At 31.7% G+C, this 19,310-nt stretch overlaps 3 protein-coding genes across 3 annotated transcripts; 2 read left to right on the top strand and 1 right to left on the bottom strand.

Annotated features, from left to right (window-relative positions):
* Positions 1-307: 307 nt before the first annotated feature.
* LOC144996899 (L-arabinokinase-like) lies at positions 308-9,962 on the top strand. The gene is made up of 29 exons (XM_078956681.1): positions 308-527; positions 1,377-1,484; positions 1,591-1,659; positions 1,768-1,851; positions 2,022-2,098; positions 2,314-2,380; positions 2,963-3,020; positions 3,103-3,170; positions 3,284-3,346; positions 3,668-3,721; positions 3,808-3,913; positions 4,041-4,150; positions 4,233-4,352; positions 4,477-4,533; positions 4,634-4,815; positions 4,894-5,050; positions 5,325-5,408; positions 5,722-5,847; positions 6,554-6,684; positions 6,848-6,929; positions 7,024-7,111; positions 7,551-7,594; positions 7,731-7,826; positions 7,907-7,983; positions 8,325-8,516; positions 8,602-8,767; positions 8,856-8,927; positions 9,019-9,237; positions 9,633-9,962. The coding sequence occupies exons 1-29, from the start codon at positions 438-440 to the stop codon at positions 9,756-9,758; spliced, it is 2,973 nt and encodes a 990-aa protein (XP_078812807.1). The 5' UTR covers positions 308-437; the 3' UTR covers positions 9,759-9,962.
* A 2,381-nt stretch (positions 9,963-12,343) lies between these two features.
* On the top strand, positions 12,344-14,330 carry LOC144998415 (AIG2-like protein D). Its single transcript, XM_078958189.1, has 5 exons — positions 12,344-12,799; positions 13,351-13,423; positions 13,498-13,590; positions 13,666-13,749; positions 14,102-14,330. The coding sequence occupies exons 1-5, from the start codon at positions 12,615-12,617 to the stop codon at positions 14,210-14,212; spliced, it is 546 nt and encodes a 181-aa protein (XP_078814315.1). The 5' UTR covers positions 12,344-12,614; the 3' UTR covers positions 14,213-14,330.
* A 1,309-nt stretch (positions 14,331-15,639) lies between these two features.
* Positions 15,640-17,906, bottom strand: PBA1 (N-terminal nucleophile aminohydrolases (Ntn hydrolases) superfamily protein). Its single transcript, XM_078957191.1, has 8 exons — positions 17,682-17,906; positions 17,485-17,561; positions 17,087-17,142; positions 16,746-16,818; positions 16,430-16,541; positions 16,263-16,336; positions 16,087-16,161; positions 15,640-15,906 (listed from the first exon to the last, which is right to left on the bottom strand). Exons 1-8 carry the CDS (start codon positions 17,794-17,796, stop codon positions 15,775-15,777), a joined length of 714 nt encoding a protein of 237 aa, XP_078813317.1. The 5' UTR covers positions 17,797-17,906; the 3' UTR covers positions 15,640-15,774.
* Between the last annotated feature and the right edge of the window lie 1,404 nt (positions 17,907-19,310).

Here is a 19,310-nt window from a genome sequence, read left to right as displayed (position 1 = left end):
TCATCCTGTCTATAAACTAGAATGATTGTATGTATTAAAATCTTTATTACTAGTAAAAAGCAAATATATATTTGGATTGAAACGTTATCCAAAAAAATGCTATATTTTGATAATGCTTAGGGGCTAAGGAGCTATTAAGTAATAAGAAAGGACCAAATGTGATAATGTCTGATAGTTACAGGGCATACAGACAAATATTACTTCTTCCACTCAACAGAATAACCGAAAGAAATCATAAGGTGGCGACTATACAATGTACATCTCATGTCAAATATCTATTATACTATTATCTCCTCCGATACTATCTTCGATCTCCCCATTTCAATTGGTTAATTTCTCGTGGAAAATCGATCCGATTAGCTGCATTAACTCCACTCTGTTTCTGTTAAAAATCTCCTCAATTTGATCAGCATCAGCAATTCCGACGGCGATAGAAAATGGCTAAGGAATCGGAGACCGGAAACCGTCTGGTGTTCGCTTATTATGTTACTGGCCATGGATTCGGGCATGCAACTCGTTGCGTTGAGGTAAATGTATCAGTTAACTGCTTCGATTTGGTTTGTGTTTTTCTTGTAATGCTGTAATCGGGTTATTTGATCCTTTTCATTTATTATAAGCTTCTCTTCTGAGTGATATAATTGACGATAATGATGAAGACGACAAATAATCACGATAACCCTATAGAATTTTAAATACTCAATCAACGATGAATACTAATTTTTGCTGATGTTGCATGACGTGGGAACGATACTGGTCATTTGCTAGCATAAGAAGTAGAATGTCGCGAAAATTAATCATCTCCTCTGCATAATAAGAGTAAAATAGCATTTAGGATCAATGGTGGGAAACAAATCGCTGTATCAGTGGTTATGACTTGGAATTTTGTATATATCTCTCTCGAATGTAGGGTCCAAATTAGATTTCAAATCCAGCATTATATATGTTGTGTCAATTGACTCAATTCCAATTCGAATCCACGGAATTGGATTTTCCAGGCTTATTGTAATTGAAAACTCTTATAATTGATAACTGTATTAGCTTCAATTTTGAACGCTGTGATTTCCTATAAAACACTTCATAGAGATGTTACTGGGTTGTGATGATTTTATTAGATTGTACTTATATAATTGTAGAGAGCAGTTGTGGGTTTTGGATGCGATCTTTCCATGTAATCATGGAAACAAAAATGACTCAAGACATTGGCAAAGCTTATAGTTCTTTTGCATTGATTCTTCTGTACATGTTAATTAACTTTTATGTCATCTGTATTTGATAAACTGTATGCATGTTACTGTTTATGTACATAGCTCAGTGCCACAAAATGATTGTTAATTAGTCTCTTTTATGTATTATTTAATATTTGGGGTTCTGTGCAGGTTGTTCATCATCTGATTCTTTCTGGTCATGATGTTCATGTGGTTACTGGTGCTCCTGATTTTGTCTTCACTTCTCAAATACAATCTCCACGACTTTTCCTTCGAAAGGTACTTTTAAAAGTTCTTGTTTCATGTACATTACTTGATTTAGGAAAAAAAAAAACTGCTTTTTTATCTATAAATTATTTTGGCCATATGTTTTTTTGTGTGATAGCTAGTCATAGACTGTGGAGTAGTTCAAGCAGATGCTTTAACAGTAGACAGACTTGCCTCCTTGGAGAAAGTAAGTCTAGTATTTATGGTTGTTTATTTTATCTGGTGCATGTTTATATAGATAATTCTGTCTTAAGTTAATATCATTATTTTCATGTTTTTTTTTTGGTTAATCTAGTATTCTGAGACAGCAGTTGTTCCTCGTGATTCTATTTTGGCAACAGAAGTGAAGTGGCTAAAATCCATCAAGGCAGACTTAGTGGTAATCACCTACTTATACTTTTTTACTTTTTGGCACTTCTAATTTGCTTACAACAACAATACCACTTTTCTTAAGTAATATTTATGTAAATATAGATGATTGAATTAAAGCTTCTTTAGCATTTCTATTATCACCAACCTTTTCTTCCATGTGGTTTTATTATAAAACAGGTGTCAGATGTTGTTCCAGTTGCTTGTCGTGCAGCAGCTGATGCTGGTATTCGTGCAGTTTGTGTAACAAATTTCAGGTAACTGAATAATTTCTTGAAACTCTAACAAGGTCCATATATAATAACATTTTAATCCATTAAACCATATGGGGCATGTTACCTTTTACTTTTTAGAATGAGGTGCTCATTATATACAATTTTGAGAGTGAAAACTGAAAAGCTCCTAATGGAAGATGAACAATTGCTTTAGCTATCTGCCAATTTCAATTGATCTTTAAATTTGATTGTTGCAGTTGGGACTTCATTTATGCAGAATATGTTGTGGTTGCTGGATATCATCATAGATCAATAGTTTGGCAGGTATATACTATTCTATGTTTCTTATACCAAACTTCATCATAATTAATATACACTTCCTCTTTCCATCTCTAAACCCTAAGCCCTAAACCTAAACTGTATCTTTTTACGAATCTATAATATTCGTTCCAAAATAACAGATGCTAATGGATCTTGAAGTACTAACAAAAGGAGTTTCAAATTAGTTGTAGAAAGAGATTAGGATTCAGAAAAAAAAAATACTAAATCATTGATTTTTAGAGCATCCACAATGAGAGAGAGTGTTGACGTGGCATTGAATGGGAATTAGATGCATTATAAGTTGATGATGGGAGGTTGAATAAATGGGGAGTTGAATCCCTATTTCTAATTAAATGATTTATAAATAGCATGCTGATTTGTCAATTTATTAAACTTTTGAAAAGTTGGATGGATTGTAGAAATAAACTTTGTAGAATTGAATGGATTGTGGATGCCCTTATGTACTCTATCGTTGAAAAAGAAACACTTTCTTTATTATCTAGTAACTGACTAGCTACCTGTCTTGAGTTGCTTTAGCATATCAATGCAATTTACTGTTTTACCCTTTGACAAAATTTGATACAGATAGCTGAGGACTATTCACACTGTCAATTCCTGATACGTCTTCCAGGATTTTGTCCAAGTATGATGATTGCACATATTCTCATATATATTTCAATATATAAGATTTTAATGATTTAAATAAAAATAAATTTCATCTGAAGTGCCTGCTTTTAGAGATGTGGTTGATGTACCTTTGGTTGTGAGGAAGCCACGAAAATCACGCAAGGAGGTTTGTAGCCAATATCATTTTTTTTTAAATCATTTTACATCAACACTGCTTCCTCTTTATTTCTTATTTCTTTTTTTTTTCTTTTTTCTTTTTTGTGTTGTATTCTAACACAGGTAAGAGATGAATTAGGTATCGAAGACAATGAGAAGGCCATGGTACTCAACTTTGGTGGACAAGTAAGTTGAGGATCTTTTCTTGTGATAGTTTAACTTTTCATAATTCACTAATTTCTTTCATTCATCATTAACAATGGAGTAATAATTTTGCTTCCTCTCTTAGAAGATACTCAGTGAACACAAGTAATTAGTAAAATATAATTTAGGTATTATCAAAAAATGACCAAATTGACCAATTTACATAACCTTTTAACAACATAACCACCTATTTCATAGTGGGTCTGTTGCAAAATTTTGAAATAATAAATATGAAATACTTTAAACTGACAAAATGCTATAAAATAACTTAATTTTTAACCTTCAATGCATGAAAATTTGCAGTCATTAGATTGGAACTTAAAGGAGGAGTACTTGCCTCCTGGTTGGATTTGCCTGGTATTCTTTCTCTCTTTTTCCATATCTACCCTTTTGTATCCAATGTAAAAAAAATATATATTTGTACAAAAAGTTGTATGGCTCAGGTTTGTGGAGCACATGACAATCAGCAGGAGCTTCCTCACAATTTCAAGAAGCTGGCAAAGGACGTTTATACCCCTGATGTCATGGCAGCATCTGACTGCATGCTTGGTCAGTGATAAGAATATATATATATATATATATATATATATATATATATATATATATATATATATATATATATATAAAGTTTTCTTTCCTTTTGCATTCCAGATTCATTTGACATAAAGTGTTTCAGGAAAAATTGGATATGGAACCTGTAGTGAAGCTTTGGCATACAAATTACCTTTTGTGTTTGTACGTAGAGATTATTTCAATGAAGAACCATTTTTGAGAAATATGCTTGAGGTATAACACAAAACACAACTATCAACTTCTTAAAAGTTATTACAAACATGAAGAAACTAAGAAACTCTTGATGATATTACAGTATCATGAAGGTGGTGTTGAGATGATAAGAAGGGACTTGCTTGTAGGTCATTGGAGGCCATATCTTGAAATAGCAACTACTTTGAAACCTAGCTATGAGGGTGGTGTCAATGGTGGTGAGGTATATATTATATTATATTCATCTTCTATGCAAATTATCATATTTTTTAGATAGACTTAACAAGGGTAAATTGGGTAAAATACAGAGTACATTGCATTGATGTATTTTTTTAATATAAATTCAGGTTGCAGCCAAGATTTTGCAGGATGCAGCTCATGGAAAGAATTACAAATCAGATCAGGTTGAAAATTTACAACTTACTTCAAACCTAATGTTTTTCAAAGAAATTACTAAATCTTGTTATTTTTCTACAAGTTAAAAATTTAATGTTTTTGTTTTAGGATAGTGGGGCAAGGAGATTGTGTGATGCCATAGTGCTTGGATTTCAATTACAAAGAGCTTCAGGAAGAGATATCAGTATCCCAGAATGGTATACTAATGCTCAAAATGAACTTGGTTTTCGTACAGGATCACCACAATCATCTGATGCTGCTAATAATAGTTCCAGCTTTTTTCAGAATTCGTAAGCTCATTTTTCTCATTACAAGTGTATAACTATATTAATTCAACATGATGATGAGTTTTGAATATGTTTGTGTAGAGTTTGTGATGAGTTTGAGATTCTTCATGGAGATGTAAAGGGTCTTCCAGACACCGTTAACTTTTTGAAAAGTTTGGCAGAATTACGCGTCTCTCATAGTTCTGAAAAGCCATACATAAGAGAACGCAAGGCTGCAGCTGCTCTCTTTAACTGGGAGGTCTGTTTCCAAATTAAAATCTTATTTTTTATCTTTTCACTAAAAAAAAAACTGCTTTCTGGGGCTGTTTTCGATAATCATGAAGAGGGCATTTATGTCTTTTACAAATACGAAAGATCCATGTCACACTATGACAAGATTTCCTTAATGTTTTCTAATGCAAAATCAATCATGCAACTTATTTTAAATTTTATTTAGATCAGATGAAAGTTGTTCTTATTTCCTTTTATAAGAAAGTTCCAATCTTCTTGTTGCATTGTTTACTTATATACAGGAAGAGATATATGTGGCAAGGGCACCAGGAAGATTGGATGTAGTTGGAGGAATTGCAGACTATTCTGGAAGCCTTGTTTTGCAGGTATTTTTTTTTAAATGAAACTAAACTAGAGAAAGTTTTGGAGGATCTCCATATTTTTTTTATCTGTGATACTTGAAAAATACAGAGGGAGAAACATACTATATATATATATATATATATATATATATATATATATATATATATATATATATATATATATATATATATATATATATACACATAACCTATAATTTTTCCAACATGGCATATATATTAGACTAGTATGCTAAAAGAGAATATGGTATAAGGATGTATTGAAAATACAAATTCTATTTTTCATTTGTTTGGAAAATCAATTGGCTTATTATTGCAGATGCCAATTAGAGAAGCTTGCCATGTTGCTGTGCAAAAGATTCAACCAGCCAAACAGAGGCTCTGGAAGCATGCACAGGCTCGACAGCAAGCCAAAGGACAAAAACAAACACCTGTTCTCCAAATTGTAAGTTTAAATAATCTTTACTAAAACTACACTTTATTTAAAAACATTGGACAGAAATCTTTTAACACTACAAGATAAATGAGAACCTTGAAAAAGGTAAAAACCCATAAAAAAAGAGGCCAAGTTTGCTGTTCTGTTGTTTTGGATTTTAAAGCATATAAACATTATAAATATGGAATGCATCACTGAAACTGGATTAACTTGTATCTACTAAGAAGCATCAAGATATATATATATTAAAACTTGGTAGTTGGAAGAATGGTTAGATGCAAGAAATAGAAGTTTGCTTTTGTTGATTTGCTTATTATAACATCCTGCTTCATTTCTTTCTACCTAATTATAGCAATTTCATCCAAATACAAAACAATTTTACTGCTATAATAGGAAAAAAAGTGATAGTATGATGTTACAATTGGGTAAAGCATCATACTTCCATTTCTTTCTATTACAAGTTACAACACTCTACTTTCAATTTTCTTTTTCTTACTAAGACATTAAACATTGTACTTGAAACTTGAAAGTTTTACTCTATAGTATTATACCAATGAAATTTGCTTTAACTTTGAATGGCTTTGCTATAACCTGCAATATTAGTCAAAATGCAATGCTCTAATAAACAAATCAGTGAATGTATGTTTCTATTTGCCTACTTCTTGCATATAATGAAAGTAGAATTCTATAATACAAAAGTGTATGTTTTTGTCAGGTGTCATATGGATCAGAGTTGAGCAATCGTGGTCCAACATTTGACATGGACATATCAGACTTTATGGATGGAGGGAAACCGATTTCATATGAAAAGGCAAAACATTACTTTTCCCAAGACACATCTCAAAGGTCTTCCTTCTTTATTTTTTGTTTCTCTCTTCAAAGTATATGCTATGCTATGCTATGTTATGTTTATGTTATGTTTATGTTATGTTATGTTATGTTATGTTATGTTATGTTATGTTATGCAGATGGGGCCTAAGTGATATTCTATACTAATATGGTTTTTTAGATGGGCTGCATATGTTGCTGGTGCCATTATTGTTTTAATGAAAGAATTGAATGTCAGGTTTGAAAGCAGCATCAGCATGCTGGTATATTAGTGAATCCAATTCTATATATATTTTAAAGAAAGCATGTTAGATATCGGTTTTTTTATTTAAAAAGTTATGTTGCATAAATAAACAGGTTTCCTCTGCTGTTCCAGAAGGAAAAGGTGTTTCTTCTTCTGCATCTGTGGAGGTAGCTACTATGTCAGCTATTGCTTATGCACATGGTAATTCAAATACTTCTCTTCCACCTTTAGCATCGTACTTTTTTCATCTATACTCATTACCAACTTAAATGTCCATTTTACCCTTACATTCAAAAATACAAATTTCTCAATATTTTACCCATTCACTCATTTTATCCCATTATGTCAACTTTAAACATAAAAAAGGTTGCATTTATTTAGATTATATTACAACTCGAGTCCCTGCACTATCTCAAAAGATATGGATTTAGACAAGTTATTTGATTTGTTGCAGAGATTGCCTACTTTAGTTTAGTTGCATGTTTGGTAATGCATATGTGAAGTCCATGCTAAATGACCTTTTTGCCCCTGTCTTCTCCATTTCCATCTCCTTCATCTTCAACAAACCCTACATTCAAAAACAATTTTAAAAATATAAAATGATTGGGAATTTGAGATGTACCTCGTCTTTGTTTCCCAGGATTAAATATCAGTCCAAGAGAGCTTGCTTTACTCTGCCAAAAGGTACAAATACTTGAGAACCCCCCCCCCCCCCCCCCCCCCCCCCCCCCCCCCCAACCCAAAAAAAAAAAAAAAAAAAAAAAAAAAAATCATCAGTAAAGTAGTAAACAGATGACATTACTTATTATTATACAAACAGGTGGAAAATTATGTGGTTGGAACACCATGTGGAGTGATGGACCAAATGACTTGTGCATGTGGTGAAGAAAACAAGCTTCTTGCAATGCTTTGTCAGGTATATTTCTTAATAAATGGATTTATACATTATATAAATTTTTATCTTGAGAAGATGATATTATATCAAAATTTGTGCAGCCTGCTGAGGTATTAGGGCTAGTGGATATTCCTAGTCACATACAGTTTTGGGGAATTGACTCTGGTATACGCCACAGGTATATCCGTCCAATTCCTCTAGTTAATATATATATATATATATATATATATATATATATATATATATATATATATATATATATATAATGAGGGTATTTTGGTCTTTTAACAAAAACATGGAGAATAGAGTTGATTTCCTTCTAGGAATGATGAAGTCCATCAAACATGGAGTTTACAACATTGTCCTTTCAAAAATCTCACCAAATTATAATTTATATCATCATACTTCCAATCGTCCTCTCTTATTAGGACATTATATGTTCAAAGTATAAGATTGTAACATGAAGAAATGGAAGTAGGATGCTAAAATACAAAAATCAATTGCTATTTATTTCTGCAGTATTGGGGGTGCTGATTATGGATTTGTAAGGATAGGAGCCTTCATGGGTCGAAAAATCATCACATATATTGCATCTTCTATGATTTCTCAAGCATCTTCAAATAGTAATGGGCATAATAATCATGAGCATGACATTAGCCTACTTAAAACCGAAGCTTCTTTAAATCATTTGTGCAATCTCACCCCACACAGGTACGTATTAACCCTTTCTTTTGTATTAAATAAAAAACACCCATTTCCATTACTAAATCACTTGCATATTAATATTATTATCCAGATATGAACATACATATGTTAAGAATCTACCCGATTCTATGTCTGGTGAAGCCTTTTTGAAAGAATATAAGGATCACAATGATTCAGCAACAGTTATCAATGCCAAATGTATTTACCCCATCAAATCAGCTACCACACATCCCATTTATGAAAATTTCCGTGTCAAGGTTATAAATCTTCTATTAATTTAATTTAAATTCCTGTTTTTTTTTTTTTTTTTTTTTTTTTAATACATATAATCTTGCATATCCACAGGCCTTCAAAGCACTACTAACATCATCACCTTCAGAAGACCAACTCACTGCTCTTGGAGAACTCCTGTATCAGGTATGATGTTTTAACTTCTAGAAACTTCTAGATGCTCATCTCATTTACAAATTTATATTTGTACATTGTTCCTTATTTGTGTGTTATGCAGTGTCACTATAGCTACAGTGGTTGTGGATTAGGGTCATATGGAACAGATAGACTAATCCAATTGGTTCAAGAAATGCAACACAATAATAGTAATAATAATAAATCAACACAAACAGATGGAAGCTTATTATATGGGGCAAAGATCACTGGAGGTGGATCTGGTGGGACCATTTGTGTTCTTGGAAAGAATTCTCCTCAAACTAGACAATGTATCACTCAGGTATTTATAATTTACTCAAAACATTTTTTTACAATATTTTTGTTTTCTGTATCATGCTTTTATACAAAATCTGAGATTCAACCTTTCAATAGGAAAGTGTCCAAAAATTCCAACCACAGGAAATCAACTCGAAAATACTGTTTCATCAAAATGCAATAAATATTTTATTGTTATTAATAATGAATAATAAGTATCAGGTGTATAAATAAAAGTTTAGTGACCATTTTGGAATTCCATGTAAGTATTAAAAAAAAAACTGGCTAAGCCTATAATTTCCAGTCATAATGGTATATAAATAATATAATAAAAAATTGTTGGGTAGATTTTTAAAGTACAATATCTTAATAAGAAAAAAAGATTAAAAGTACATTGCCATGTTTTCAACGTGTGTGCAGATTCAAAAGAGATACCAAAAGGCAACAGGCTACAAGCCATTTGTCTTTGAGGGTTCATCACCGGGTGCAGGGAAATTTGGTTATTTGAAAATTCGAAGCCGTGAAGTTAGCCAGAAAAACAAGTAGTATTTTTTTTATTAATGTAAATTCATAATCATATATTCGTATTCTTGCTAGGAAAAGAAGATTTTGTTGCATATCAAATGTGTTTTTTTTTTTTTTTTTTGTGTGTGTGTGTGTGTTTGAAAAATACAATTCTTGGGGTGTTGTATGGTTTTATGTTCAATTAGGTTCCCTGGAACCATCTTGTTAGCATTGCTAAACTCTTGTAAAATTTTGGTTTTATTTACAATTTTTATAGGAAAGAATATATTTGACAAATTAAACGCGACTGTAATTGTTTAGTTCATTTTTTAAAACCAAAGAGTTTGTAGCCCAATGGTATCAACTGTTTGTGGAAAGGGGCCCGTCAACATCAAAGGTTGAGGGTTCAAGTCTTGCTAGAGACGAAATGAGTAGTTTAGGAGTGTGTTGTGTTGCCGTTCTAAAAAGAGTTCAATATTTAACAGAGAACTCTTTATGTACCCCCCCCCCCCCCCCCTCTCCCCACACAAAAAAAAAAAAAAAAAAAAAAAAAAAAAATTTGGTGTATCCCTATGACGTGAAATTTTATTTTTTGTTCTATTTTAGACTTTTTATTTGTTATTTTTTGTCTTTTTGTTCGTTCGCATTTTCATTGTGTTATTTTTTCGTTGAGACTATTAATGTGTCAGTATAGTATTGATGTTAATATTATTAAGTTATTGAAATTGTTTTTTTCATAGTAAATTACTAAAACCGTGTTATGTCCCCATATATTTTTTAGTTTGGACCTTCCTTGTGTTGATAAAATTATAATTTAATATAAATAAATAATAGTAAATAAATTATAACTTATTTATTAATTATCTAGTATATCAACCGGTCCATTTTACAATTACTATGTGCTCTATTTGGTGGAGTATACACGTTGTACTAGGACTATATAAATTTTCACGAGTGTTAAACACTTGATGAATAAAAATACATATCTGGCCAATTTGAAATAATCCAGTAAAAATACAACATATAACAACCTACAAATACATGTCCGGTCAATTTAAAAATATCCTCTATGATTCAATTGTTGTAGATATATGGATACAGAGATATGAGACTATGAATCAAAGCAATTGAGAGTATGAATAAAGGTAATTGAGAGCATGAATCAATACATGATAATAATTCAAATTAATATATTATGTGCCGATTTGAAGGTATGCATCACAAGTCGTATATCGTGATTTGAATATGTCGTTTTAATTATCAATTGTCAATTTGAATTCAAATGGATAAATAGTGAAGATTCCATGTCTCAAATATTAATTATCGATTTGTTGATTATACAGTAAAGATTCCATGCGTTTCAATTATCAATTATCAATTCGAATTCCTATGGCTATACACATCGAAGATTCCAAGTCTCAGTTATCAATTACAAATTTGTTGATTATAAAGTAAAGATTCTACTCTTTCGATTATTTTGATGAAAGTGATAAGTAATTTATACATATGGTCCCTAAAGTTATTAAGAATGTGCCGTAAATGAATTATAACTTTTTAACATAAAAAATATTTTCTAAAACATGTATAATTTAAAAACAATTAGACATAATAATAATAATAATAATAATAATAATAATAATAATAATAATAACAACAACAACAAATAACAAATAATAATAATTAAAAAAAAGTCTAATAAAAGATTTTTGAAATAAAAAGCATATAAAGGATATCAAGGGTATATAAAAATTTATATTAAATGAAAATACATATGGCAAAACTTTTTTAAATTCTAATAACAGTCATGTGACATGCAATTGATTATTTTTGAAAGGGCATTTTGGTTTTCCTTTTTTGCTTTCATTTGATTTCCTTCATCTTGCCTATTTTCTTTAACTCCTCCATGTTTAAATCAAAAATTAAATCCAAATCCACGATTAAACCAATTGTCAACCCAAAAATCAATATGGAAACCAAAGTGAAGTTAAAATTTTGAAATATAACTAAATAGAGTAAAGTACTAATTTTGTCCTTGGGTTATTCTTTAATATCTAGGCTTAAGTGATAATTTAATAATCAAGAGTAAATGATATATTATTCATGGGTTACACCTACATGATTAATTAAAGGGGTTTATAAAAAAAATATATCTATTAGGTGATCATGTTTCAATATCTACATTATTTCTATGGTAAATGCTATTATTTGAAAATGAATTAGGAATGTTTCTTGTTTCTTTATGTCTTTGTATATGTTTTTTTCATTTATGTTGTAAGTTGAAATCTTAGTATCAAAATTGTAAAAAATTGAAAACATTGTGTTTTTTGTTTTTTTATTTTTATTTTTCTTCATGTCTTCATGTAACTGTTTGATCTAACATCAACCGGTCAAAATTACAAAAAATTGAATGCAGAAAAAGAATACGGTGTCAAAATCAAAAAAAAAAAAAAAAAAAAAAAAATTGAAAAGTTAACAACTTTTGTGTCATTTACCTGTTTAAAAACCAATTAAATGTTTTACTTTTATACCATTTTTAACTAAAAAGATAATCAAAAATATAAAAATCAAAAACAAAAATTAATTGATGACTTGATGTATTAAAAATACAAATACAGATATCACTCCCGTAGCTTTTATCATCACCAAAATAAACCCTAAAAAATAGTGGTGACAGACTGAGTCCGATGAGTGAAACTGTAGGGTGATTAGTGCAATTCGTCAAAAGCTTGAAACTGATAAATATGTAAATAACGACATAACCACCAATCAGCCAAAGCCAATTGTTCCAAACTTTGTGAATCTTTTTCATTCATCCAATTCGTTTTTTAGCTTCTTGTTCTTTTCGTTAATCGGCGAATTCCATTACAAAAGCAATAATCGCATTGAACTAATCATTCTATGGCGTCGGCGAATTCCCTTACAGCAGGAGTAGGCAGCTGTGGTGGCGCTGGCGGTGGTAACGCTAGCGCAAACGGCGGTAGTAATCATAATGTGTTTGTTTACGGCAGTCTATTAGCCGACGACGTTGTTCGTGTTCTCCTCCGCCGCATCCCTCAAAATTCTCCTGCCATCCTTCACGGCTAGTCAGTCTCTCTTTCTCACTCAGTAATTTGAATTTTGATTTATTGATTGTATTTAAATTTCTTGTTCATATGACTCTGGATGTTACGTTTTAATCGATTAGAAGCCCTAAATTTATCTAGGTTTAATCGATTCCTGCAATCGTAGTCATTCTTTGGAAATTGGGCTATTGTTCACGAGTTAAAGCTTCTAGCTGAGGTTGATTTGCTCATAATTATGCTAATATTAAAGTAGCCCTCACTAGTTCGGATCAATTTTTTATCTGTTTGCTTTTGTTATACATACATATACTCCCTGTATCACAAAGAAATACAAAGTTTAACAGCATATAATTTAGATAAATTTCTTGGACAAATAAATGACAAAACTAACAAAACAAGTTTTCAAAATGTTGAGAATAGAAGCAATGAAGCTGGTTGTATTATTGTATATAGGCTTCTGATATATAATTGAACTCTATATTTGTTATATTTATCAACTAACATCATGAATGACATGACCTTTTATAGCATAGATTTATATTTTTATGAATTATGAAAACTTGTTTTTGTAGTCATAGGTTTAGCATCAAAGGGCGTGTTTATCCTGCCATTCTACCTGTAGAAAACAAGAAAGTTACAGGGAGGGTATGTTTGTCATTTATTTCATGTAATCTTCTCGATTTTATGCTCATTTCACCATTCTAATTGTGTTGCTGTAGGTTTTATTGGGGATCACTCTTCCAGAATTAGAAATTCTGGATAAATTTGAGGATTTTGAATATGAAAAGAGGGTTGTTGATGTTTCCTTAAAGGTAATTATACAAAATGGTAGACAAAAACCACTTACATTACAAATTTACAATTACATCATTTAATTGTTTCCACAGGATACCCCTGATGTCTTACAGGCTTATACATATGTCTGGGCCAAGAGTAATGACACCAATTTATATGGAGAATGGGATTTTGAGGTATCACAATTTTCATATTCAATTACAATTTTTACACAATGATGAGGGCAATTACGTCTTTTGCACAAACAAGTGTGAGTCCTTGCCGAATTATATCAATCTCGGTCCAATGCATTTTAAAAAGTGGTTTGTTTTTACGATATGGATGAGGGCATTCACGTCTTTTACACAGGTAAGAGATTGAAGGTGAGTCAGTGCCCCATCTCTTTGGGTGAGACAAAAAATTGTTACTTTTGTTCTACTGTATCAGTCTCAGCCTCAGTCCAATACATGTCAAACACAGAATGTGATGTGATGTAGTGTGTTTGGGTTTGGAAAGGAATGAAATGTGGGTATGTATGTTTGTTGGTAGGTGTGGAGGGAATCAAAGATGAAAGATTTTGTGAATATGACAATGGGGTTTGTGGAAGAAGAATCTAAGCCGAGAGTTGTAACCTATGAATCCTACTATAAACCAGAATGATATGCCAACAATCTTTTGAAAGATCCATATATCTGTATAGTCTGAAAATAAAAAACCCTTGACTTGAATTGCACTTGTTGAATTCAATCTTGTTTTTATGATGATTCATATTCGGGTATTTCTATGTTTTTATAGGCTCTTTTTTTTTTTTGCATATTGGTTTTGTGGTTACTTAATCCATCCATTTGTGCAAAGTGAATAACACAATTATATCATACTCAACAACATCCAAACAAAAAAAAAAAAATCTATCTCATAAAATCAAGAAAAATAAACATTCAATAATTATAACAAAAATAACAAACTTATCAAAGAAATTAAATCCCAAGTCTATAGTTATAATTCAACTAGTCCTAAACAATTATTGAAAAAAAAAACATCTGGATTGGATTAATGATAGTTGATTTCTGAGTCGGCAGCAATGGTGCGTTATGATGAATTTCAATTGAAAAAGAGAAAAACAAGTTGTTGATTTTGAATTACATACCCAATGACCAATCAGAATCATAAAAGTTCAGAAACCATACACCAACTATGCCATGACTAAAATAAACATAAACATAAACATAAATAATAATTTGGTATTATAAATTCGGCCATGTGGGTTTCAGTACGCTAACTCTTATATACAGTCCGAAAAAAGAAAAAAAAAAAGTTGTAATACAATTTGAAAAACAAGGGAAATATAATATAACATAAATTATTTTAACATATATAAAATATAAATAATAAAAATTTAGGGATAAAGTTGTAACCCCATCATATATCTACTGCATTATCCTCATTTATGTGACATACATCTTCCTCTCATGCTTCTTAATCGGCCAAACATACAACAAAGCCAACTTCATAGTAACCCTTTAGAAATTTTCTTGTAGAATCACTGAATTTCTTGTCACCCAAACTCATGTGGTTGCTATCCATTTTAATCATCTCATCTTTATGTGTCATCCTCCACTCTCCCTTATGTATCTTAGAGTTAGTACGATAACCCATTTAAGTATAGAATTTGCTTACCAATACATACTTGTAATCATTAACCATTTCACCCCTTTACAATAAATATTTCGTTCGCCTTTTTCCTCCAAAGCCTTCCAACCAAACTTTCAGCTCATTCCTAGTACCCCTCCTAGAATCTCACGAGAAATTATATTCATCAATGAAGATGTAATAATATTTGCTTCTAGTGAAAGCCCTATTTCCATCAGGAAAGATTTGGTGTTGCTTTCTATCGTGTATTCGCATCTTCTGCACAAACAAAAGGTCTAGAATGAGGAGTGTATTCACATCTTTTGTCTAGAGCCAGTTTTAGTTCCACATTATTAGGTGAATGGGATAAAAAGAAGCATTATTTGTCCACTCAACCTATGTTAAAATCACAATACAATAAAAGGACAACTAACCAAACCAAATACAAGCAACAACCATGAAAGCTCAAAGTAATAAAACCTTAAACCAAAAGAACCAAATTCTGTAAAACAAAGAGTACAAAAGGTACATTAGGAAGTAGTAGTAATTACTATCATAAGAACAATTCAATTGCAATTCCAAACAAGTTTTTTTTAAGTGCTCATGGGCTCAGGATTTGCAGCATTCAAGATATCCAGCAACGAATCATGTGCCTCCACCTCATCATGCCACAGAGGAAGCTTATCACCAGGGTAGAAGTTCCTTGTAACCCCCTCCGAGTTTATCTACACAACCACCACTTCCAATTAAATCCAAGAAATAACAATCTAGTTTGTTTCCAAAAAAATCTATCAATCATAGCAAATTTATAATAGAATTTCAAATTACAATGTTGTAATAGGAAGAAATATAAAAGTATGATTTATTTCTTGCATTTTAAAATATCTTTTTTTTTTTTTACTTACAATGACAGTGCGGACAACGCCTCCACTAGCACCATCTCGCGCAATGGCAAGTGAAACAGCCTTAACCACCAGTTGCTAACAAAAAAAAATCATAAATGTGAATATGGGAGAAAAGACGAAAATGCCCTTATTATAAAAAATAGCCCTAGAAAGTTTTTTATTTTTTTATTTTTAACCTCAGCTTCTTCCTTGGTCATGTTATCCTTCCATGCTTGATCAAAGAACCCATACAAATAGCTCGACCCAGATCCTAAACGAGATTAACCATTAATATATTGTTTTTATTTATTTATTTATTTGCCTACTTTTAATTAAAAAAAAAAAAAAAAAAAAAAAAAAAAACCTCCAATGGCAAATGGCTGCTCAAGAATTGTTCCACCAAGAGGGATTCCATATATTTTTCCACCTTCATATTTGTCCCAACCACCAACGATTATACCCGTTTGCAACATGTTCTATAAAATTAATAAAAGAAAATATATATATATATATATATATATATATATATATATATATATATATATATATATATATATATATATATATAAATATTTAGCACAATCATATATTTCAATGGACTAATTTAGCCATATAAATCAATTGGAAAAAAAAAAGTAAGCATTATGCTAGTGATTAAAATGTAGAAAAAGAATGCAAACCTTGTTGTTATAAGATAAAAGTCTAACAAGGTTAGCAGCAACTTTCACAGTAGCAGGTTGACCCAGTTGAATCCTGTGTAAAAAACAAAGATATATCAGTAACAACAATTTCAACTTCTGTATACTTTCATAGATACAAGTCAATCAGGTGAACATGTATTCTCAGATATCATAGGAGAAATGATTCAAACATGTATAGAAAGTAGAGCTGTTTTGTTCAATTCCGGATATTTTCTGTTGTTTCTTTCATCAAGAGAAGTTGGTTTTATCATATAATCAGAAATACATCCAACATGAAGAACAAAAGTTGGATAATAAGAAACAAAGAGTAATCTACTCACGTGTGCTGATGAAGAAAATATCTAACATAATCCGAGACAATTTGAGAGTCTGCAGCCTGCAATAACAGAAAAATTCCAGCTGTTAACTTTGTGTATGTTAGGAAGATAAGATTCTCCATTTGTTCATTACAGACTTCAGGCCCTCTTTCCTAAATGACAATGCACTTAATTACACCAACTAATCTACGAGGATGAAGATATTGTTGGGGATATTAGTCGTAGATACTAAACACTGGATGAAATTATGAAATTCTTCAAGTATTAGTTACTGTGATGAAGTTAAATGTGTACATGCTCGTTGCAGATAATAACTTCAGGCTAATAGATAATCCTTGAAACTATGAACTACTGAGTATAACTGTAAAAAAACAGTGATATTTAAGCAATAGAGGAAATACCGATCCAGAACGACAGATGTAGACATTGTCGGTCAGCTGTGTGATCTTATCAGACGCTCGATTAGCCACGTACAGCCCTAATCAAGATAAAATTCAGCCACCAAAACAACATATTAACACATCGAAACGATTAAAACGGATAAAATAACAGGACCGGTGTTGTTTGTTTATAGTTAACAAAAGGGGGCTCATTTTACCGGTGCTGGTCCGGGAATCGGCGCCCAGGATAACGCCGCCGTTGTAAGTAACTCCGATGATTGTTGTCCCCATGGAGTGAGGAGCATTAACATCTGCAGTAGCATCGCGATCCATTCTCGTAGTTGCGAAGGTTTTCGAAGAGCAAAGAAGGAAAAAAGCCCTAGTTGGGAGAGATTTGTTGCTTCTGTTCTCTTTTACCGATTTCGGACTAGTATAGGATCCTGGCTTTTGCAACAAGTTATCAAATCCTTCTACTTATTGCGTTATCTCGTTTTGCTCCTCACACTTATGATTTGCTCAATAGCCACCCTACACTTCATTATATTTCACATCAACCCCAAAAGTATATATTTAATCCTATGTCGTCTTTGGGAATGAATTATGATGGTTTTGGACATGCACACAGGCGACAACCAACTATTAGTGTCAGGGAAAAGAAGATTACGAATATGACAATTAGAAATTTGTTGGGATCATCGAAAAACTAAAGGAATGAAGAGTATGATGGTTTGGACATGCACATGGGAGATAATAACTATTGTTACAAGGGTGACGAAGATTATGGATATGACAACTACAAAATTATTGGGATCATCGAGAAATTAAGAGAAAGAAAATTATGATGGTTTATATATGTTCACATTGGGGAACCAGGAAAAAATCCAAGGTGTAACATATTTGATTTTGGGGTAGCATGCTGGAAAATTTTCCAATTTTTTTACTTTATGCTTGAAAGTTTAAGGGGTAGCATTGGCTACCTTGGAACCCCCGTTGTTCCTCCCATGCATGTTCATATGAGACAAACAATTGTTGTTGATAGGTAAAGACGATTGTTGTGACACTTGTTTTCATGACACTTACTATTACGAGACATATGATGATCCAAATATCTCAAAGTGTGTGTTATAAGATGTACTTGATGTAAATATATCCAAGGGTAGACTCAAGTGGTGAAACAACAATGAGTTTCGCTAAGTGATATGTATACCTCTTCATATACTGCATTATAACGAGAAATATAACTCCTAAGCAAAAGATTACTAAAGGGAGGTTGTAGTTTTCTTTGATACGGTTGTGTGGATATAAAGATCATCGAAAACAAAGTTCGTATGAGAATGTTATGGTTGTTGAAGTTAAGATGAAAGTACATTGCTATTTCAAGAAAGTCAACGGTCAACTTTAAGACCACCACAACATGGTGGTATACTAGCCACGACGTGGTAAAAGATGAGTCATTGAGACACGTGTCAAATGCTAAGAGACGTGTGGCATAAGGAGGTGATACGTGGCAAAACTGAGATCTAGTTGGTCACCACGACGTGGTGTAAATATGGCCACAACATGTTGATGCCTAGATTATAAATATGAGCATTTTGTGTCATTTGGGAGAGTTTTGGCATGCGGGATCAGAGATGTTGCTCGCGAATTGTTCACGGGAGATTATAACGGAGGAGATATATCATTATACGAGAGATATGGGGTTGAGTACGAGACTTGTTGAGGTATATTTTACCCCATTATTGTATAATTATTATATGTGATAGTCATCGGGGTTTGATAGACTAGAGTATATGTTACAGGTGTTCGTGGTATGGTGTTATTATGGATCCGTTGGTGAGATTCAGAGT

This window comes from Lactuca saligna, chromosome 5 (genome assembly GCF_052625555.1).
Source record: "Lactuca saligna cultivar CGN05327 chromosome 5, ASM5262555v1, whole genome shotgun sequence".
In the NCBI taxonomy this organism is placed as follows: domain Eukaryota; kingdom Viridiplantae; phylum Streptophyta; class Magnoliopsida; order Asterales; family Asteraceae; genus Lactuca; species Lactuca saligna.
The sequence above is the reverse complement of the archived record's forward strand: the minus strand, read 5'-3'. Positions and strand labels throughout refer to the sequence as shown.